We start from the raw sequence: 6,661 nt of genomic DNA on the forward strand, positions 1-6,661 counted from the left end.
TATACACCACGAATATTAGTTTTTAAATCGAATGCATATTAGTGAGGTCCCCGACGTCTAGTCTAGAATAGACGTCGGTGCCCCCTATGCTTAACGTCTGGTTTTCTATTAAATCAGATATCGAACCCACGGTTACGCGCACTTCATCGTCTTCCTTTTCGCCTTTTCTCTCCCGGCATTGCATTTTCAGGTGCATTTTGTCTCTTTTGAACTGTTTAAACTTACGTTTACTCCGATTAAATTAGTCTTTGATGAATTATCTTCCATTTGAATTGATTAAAATGAGTTTTCGTTGCGTTTTTGTGCAGTTTTTCTCGTGTCTTTGGGTAGCGTAGTAGCACCTTCTCCCTTTGTTAGTTTCCTCGTAAGGAAAGCTTACGTCTTTTGGATGTCTTATAGCATTTCAACCCAAAACCGAACTTGGGTCCTTGCCTAATTCTCATGTCACCGTATTCGTTTTCATTGCCTAGTTGGAATGGAACTAGGCAAGGACCCAGATTCGATTTTCGGTTGAAATGCCATAAGAGGTCCAAAAGATGCAAGCTTTTCTTATAAGGAAACAAACAAAGGAAGAAGGTGCTACTACGCTACCCAAAGACACAAGCTGCAGTAGACGTCGGTTAATGCCATGTCCGACGTCTATAGTGCCCTTAGATGTCGGTTTTGGTGTAATCCGACATCTATAAAGGGTTTTGGTGTAATCCGACGTCTTTATAGACGTTGAACTTGTAGAGTCTCGACATCCCATTAACGTCACCCATAAAGACGTTAGATCGGGATCTGATGTTAAAAGTCCAAAATAACAGACGTCTAAAGCCCTTTCTGCACTAGTGTAGCTAGGCTTAGAATTGAATGTTCTCATACTTACAATTAACTAGGCAAGCCATATTGTCGCCAAGTGACTCGAAAACTACAAGATTTGTTTGTCCAACTTGCCCAATGAGCCAACATGGTGCTCAATGGTGGGGTTGGTCGCTTGGTGGCAGTTTGTGACAGTGCAGGTGGCACCCGATGCCCTGTGTGTACCACCCCGTTGATGGTTGCTCTACAAGTGAGTCTTCCCTCGATGTTTGCAGCTCCTAGGGCTAGTTTTCTAGTGTCTTGCTTGAGTTTTAACTTGATTTTCTTCATCAAAATTTCTTCATATTTACTTATTTGACACTTAATGGAATATTAAAAGGTAAAACAAACATAAAATAACTTAAACACAAGAAAAATAAAAACAAGATAAACTAAATGATTAAACAAGATAAAGGTAGGAAAGAGTTGATATTATTAATCAAAATAAACACATAGAAAAAAGGTAAAAATAAACGTTATCAAAGAACACTTTTGGTTCCAAGAAGATTAACTAGAAACATAACTAGAAGAGAGGTGCAAGATTCAATAAAAATATTTACATGAGATAAAATAGATAATAGATAAAAATATTTACATGAGATAAAATAGATAATAGATAGTAATATGTATTTAAATTATTATTATTATTATATTAAAATATTTTGATAGCTTGTTTGGTTAGAAGTTATGGGTTCAAGTTTTACTTATAATTTTTGTTTATGTTTAGTTTCTTAGTTATGTAAAAAAATATGGACAATGATATTAAATCCTATAAAAATAGAAAGCAAATTAGAGAGATGTGGTAGCTTAGATGATAGAAACTTGTGGTGATTGGAAGGCCATGTGTTCAACTTTTAATGAAGAGTTTTATTATGAGATTTTTTTTTGAAAGCATGTTTTTTTAAATCATTTTGGAACTTTATGAGCCATGTGGAGAATGGAGAGTGGAGTGACATGCTTTAAATTATATATTTGTGTTTTTGGTTGGATAAACTTATTTTTGTTGGGTGATATTCCTCATCTCCTTTCACGTCTTCCATCTTTTATTTCATTTTTAATTTATTTTGGTTCCTTGTTCATTATGTTTATGTGCACCATATATTATTTATACGGTCTTGTTTTGGCTTCTCTTAATTAAACTTCTTTCATCCTGAGCCTTGGAAATCACCTTTACATAACATTATTATTTTAATGTCTAATAAGAATCTTCCTTGTACATTTTTAATCACTGTAACACCATATTCTAATTAATGCAAGATGGGTCTTTATCATAAACACACATTGACCATTGAAGGCATTGGTGAAGCTATTGAGCTCAGCAGAGGAAGGAGGAATGAAACTGAGTTGACGTTCTTGTTGAACCACAATCGAAAAAACTTGATTGATCACCGGAAGGAGATCTATAAGTAATAATTGGGAATGCACAAAAAAAAATCATCTAATCCCTTCAAGAATCTAATGACAAATTCCTGCTGGTGGTATTTCTTGGCCTCACAAGAACAAATAACAAAAGGACTATAGTTATCAAGTTCCTTTAGAGGGTTTTCAAGGTCGTGTCAACTTCAAAGACAGAACGGTCACCTTGAGAAAGACCATAGATTTCTTCCTAAAGTTCTGCAATGCGAAGAAGATATCCTTGTGAAAAACGTTCACAAAGGTCGTTCCAAATGTTTGTAGCATATTCGAGGAAGATGATGCTTTGAGCAATGGACGGGGAAAGTAATTTCAATAGCCAAGATATGATGAGAGTGTTACATATCATTATTTATCATTAAAAAATATGTTTGTTTGTTGGAAAAGTATACATGTCTTATGTCTAACATTGGATTAAACAATAAATTTAATTGAAAAGTAAATAATTTCAAAACATAAAAATCTCATCAACCATCCCTAAACTTTAATATTAAGAACCACACTGTAGAAGCAATCAACCCAACTCAAAAGACATCACTATTTCTCAAACCATGCACATCATGAAATTTGTGCTACACTCCTAACATTAGTGTTCATGCATGCATAGGTATTTACCTTTTCCACAAATTGAATGAACAAATCAACTTGTACAGATCAATCTCACCTTTATTTCTACCATTTATAAAGCAACGTGCATAACCAATCATATGCATCATCGTTTAACATATTTCACATCTTTATTTCTACCATTTCAAAAACAACACGCATAACCTAATATTCTATCTAGTTTGAAACAAGGATTTCAATTTTAGATTTAAATTTGAAACCGTAAATGGTGATCTGCTGTGCCTTACGTTATGTGCTCCGTTATATATGTGTGTTTAGGGTTCGATCATGTTTGTTTGAGCTTTTATTACTCTATTTTACATCTTTGTTTCTATTCAAAGGTTTGAGTAATAATAGATGAAACAGATTCAACGAAATTTGTACTATTTCATACGAATGCATTTATAAAACTAAATAAGTTCTGTGCTAAGGTTTTTGAATGTCATGATAAGGTGCATTTTTCAATATATTTTTTCAAGCACATTCTATTTTCTTTTTTGCTTTTGTTCTTTATTTTCACACTAGGATATTTGAACATCTTATAACATTTTTAATTAAAGTTTCAATTACTTACATAATGGTTTTGGTTTCAGAATGCATATTTTGGAAATATTCCAGAAGTGTTTCAACTCCTCATGGATAAGACTTTTCTGTTTAAAGTTGAGTGGTGATCCAACCTCTGATTTGAACAACTTTTAGGATGAAAAAAGTTTCTATTGATGAAAAAATAATTCATAAATCGAATGATGTTGTTCCAAGTCAGTGTTTTTGTGTTGTTTATATTTGTTATTTGATATTTTTTATTTGGTATTCACTATTGATATTAATTATGTTCATGTTAATAAGTTATACAATTCCATGTTATTTAAATATTTTTATAGGTTAATGTTTTTGTTTTCATTATTTAATTTCAATCTGCTGGCTCGCATGTACTAGGTGTTGACATTTTATAATGTTGTACTAGGTGTTGACATTCATATTTTTAATGTTGAAGGTAACTTTATGTTACATTGTGAACTATACTTTACATTGACAGTTACATTTTTATTTTTTAAATAAAAATACTTCACCACATCTCATTTAGGAGCATCACACAATTCAAGCTACACTTCTAATTGGTTTGCATGCAAAGATATTTAATTCTTTCCTCAAATGACATGAACAAATAATATTCCGTATTTCAAGCTATCAATTAATAGAAAATTTATTAAATTTTTTGAAAACTTGATTATATTTCTAACTGACTTGCTATATACTATTTATATACATCAATTAAAGGAGAATGATATATATTAAGATATACATCGTTGCACTATAAAATGAACAATATTATTAGAGACTTCTAACAAAAAAAAATCTTCAAAGATTATTTATCTTGTATATTATATTTTATCCCAATTTTAAATTTAATATTTCTTTTACGAACATATACTATTTCTTTTTTCAAATATTCATATAATTGTCTAACATACATTTTCGAATATAAAAATATGTTAAATGATAACTTACCTTGCACGACTTGTTACATTAATTAGTTCACGTATCAATGTACTTTTTATATAAAAACATAAAAGGAAAGAGTCATCCTCTTTTAATTCAATGTACAACATGGCGACACTTTAAACAAAAATAGAAAATTTTGCTGCCATTTACATAAATGGCATACTCGAAAACAATAAATACAAATTAATAAGTCTATACTATAGAAAAAAAAAACTTTTAATAAAACTAACCAATAAAACACTCTACACTTCATCTTTTTCCCCCACATGTATGCAAAAAGGTATTTAATAAATAATTTTCTGTTACGTTTTAAATTATTAATTTTTTTTAATATATAAAAATCAGTAAATTCTAAAAACATAATAACCGAACATCATAGCAAATCCAGAAAATAAAATTCATACTGTAATAAAATTTGCATGATGGTGGCGTTATCCAAAATTTAAGAGATTTAAGTCATAAACAATAAGCATTATGTAGTTACAAACCACATTATCCATAAAAAATCTGTGTTTGATTCAAATTATAGGTGAAAAATCCTTAAATCAACCACAATCGTGTCACGATATCAAGAATATATTAATATTTGGTTTAAAAAATAGAGAAAATTTTTGTTAGTAAATAAATCGCACACTACTTTGATTTCACTTTTCCCAAACCCTTAGAACCTGATTCTTCTTATCTGAACAACACAGTCAAATCTCTACCGTTGATCTATATTCTCTCTTCTTCCTTCATCATCACAACACAGATGATGTAAGTAATGGGCAAAGCAATTAGTTTTTCTCTTACTGTGACGTATCCTCAGACACCATCTTCCCATTCACTCCAAGCAAACGAGAATTAACCTAAAAATACTCAGGTTTTTATTTTATTTTATCATCATAATTTTTTTTTGGTAAGCTTTATTCAGTCTAATTTTCTTTATTTTGATTTTTTCTAATTTTAATGAATTTTTTTTCAGGGACTTCATTTCATGAACGACCAAATCGTGATGCATCACCCTCATCAGATCTTTCAGAATAACCAAAACTACGCGGTTTGGCCGCATCCCCGGCCGCTCTACCTGCCAGAAAACGCGGCCGTGTTCCCTCGTCCGCCGGCGTTCACACCCCATCAGGGTCGGGTCAATTGGAATAAAAGAAAAGACTTTCCCAGAACCGGGTCGGGCCCGGGTCATACCTTCAAACCGGGTAACCCGAACGACTCAAAAACACTAACGGCAAACCGTTCCTCCGCAAAGGGTCGCCGGATTCACCACCCAAAGCGAACGTTCGGCCGCGGCGGGGGCGGAAACCGACTCACGCCGCCGTTCGCGCCACTCAATACGACGTCGTTCATAATCCGGGCGAAGAATTCCGGCGGCATCGCGCCGCTGATTTCACCGGCAGGATCGCTGTCGCCGGCGAAGTTCGAAGAGAGGGCGGAGGAGGAGCAGTGGGGCTTCAACGGATATGGCTCCATGAAGGGCCTGATCCGGCTCCGGCCCGGAAAATTCGACTCCAGCGAAAACTCCGGCGCTGGCAGGTTCGAGATGGTGAACGCTAGTTCCGGCGAGGAACAGAACTTGGATAAAAGGGTTGATGAACAGGACTCGCATCTTGCTCACCTCGAAGAAGAGAATTTGACGCTGAAAGAAAAGCTTTTGTTGATGGAAAAGCAATTGGGTGACTTGAGGAGGAGGGTTCAGTTCTTGGAGACCGACGGGACCACCAGCCACGGCCACCGTGAGGGCGGCGCGGAGAATTTTTTACCGGAGATGTTTTCTCAGTAAAAGAAAGTTGATGGTGATACCAACGACGAAGTTTAGTTATTTCCTTAGATAATAAGTTTTTTTCCTTTTTCTTTTTGGTAGATAAATAAAAGCATGTGAAATATATATAACGTAGAAGTAGGTGTATTTCGTTTAGTTTTATTTAATGTGAATTATGTTTTATAACCTAACTCTTGAACTTACAAACTTTGGCTGCGTCTCGTGAGCTTACTTGGGAGTTCACGAATAAGAATTTGACTATGTAGTTTAGAAAGTTTGGATGTTAAGGGAGATAACTTTAGCCTGAAAGAGCCCTTTCATGTACTGTGGTCAAATATTTGTAAAACTAGTCCGACATATCCATTTCCTAGTAGGACATGATGCTTTTTATGATTACTGGGACAAGAAAGAGCTTGTTTTTGAAGAGCGTGCGGTTTTTCGGCCAAAAGGGTGATGCTTAATTCTTGTTATTTGATATTTTCAAACATGGAAAACCGATTGTCTGCACACACACGACAACAGGGAAGACTGGGAGGAACGTATCCA

At 34.1% G+C, this 6,661-nt stretch overlaps 1 protein-coding gene across 1 annotated transcript; it reads left to right on the forward strand.

Annotated features, from left to right (window-relative positions):
* The first annotated feature begins 5,025 nt into the window (after positions 1 to 5,025).
* Positions 5,026 to 6,301, forward strand: LOC124837883 (uncharacterized). Its single transcript, XM_047313348.2, has 2 exons — positions 5,026 to 5,224; positions 5,327 to 6,301. The coding sequence occupies exon 2, from the start codon at positions 5,339 to 5,341 to the stop codon at positions 6,134 to 6,136; it is 798 nt and encodes a 265-aa protein (XP_047169304.1). The 5' UTR covers positions 5,026 to 5,224; positions 5,327 to 5,338; the 3' UTR covers positions 6,137 to 6,301.
* Positions 6,302 to 6,661: the final 360 nt, after the last annotated feature.

Source organism: Vigna umbellata, chromosome 3, assembly GCF_029865625.1.
Source record: "Vigna umbellata cultivar VRB3 chromosome 3, Vumbellata_1.0, whole genome shotgun sequence".
Taxonomy (NCBI): domain Eukaryota; kingdom Viridiplantae; phylum Streptophyta; class Magnoliopsida; order Fabales; family Fabaceae; genus Vigna; species Vigna umbellata.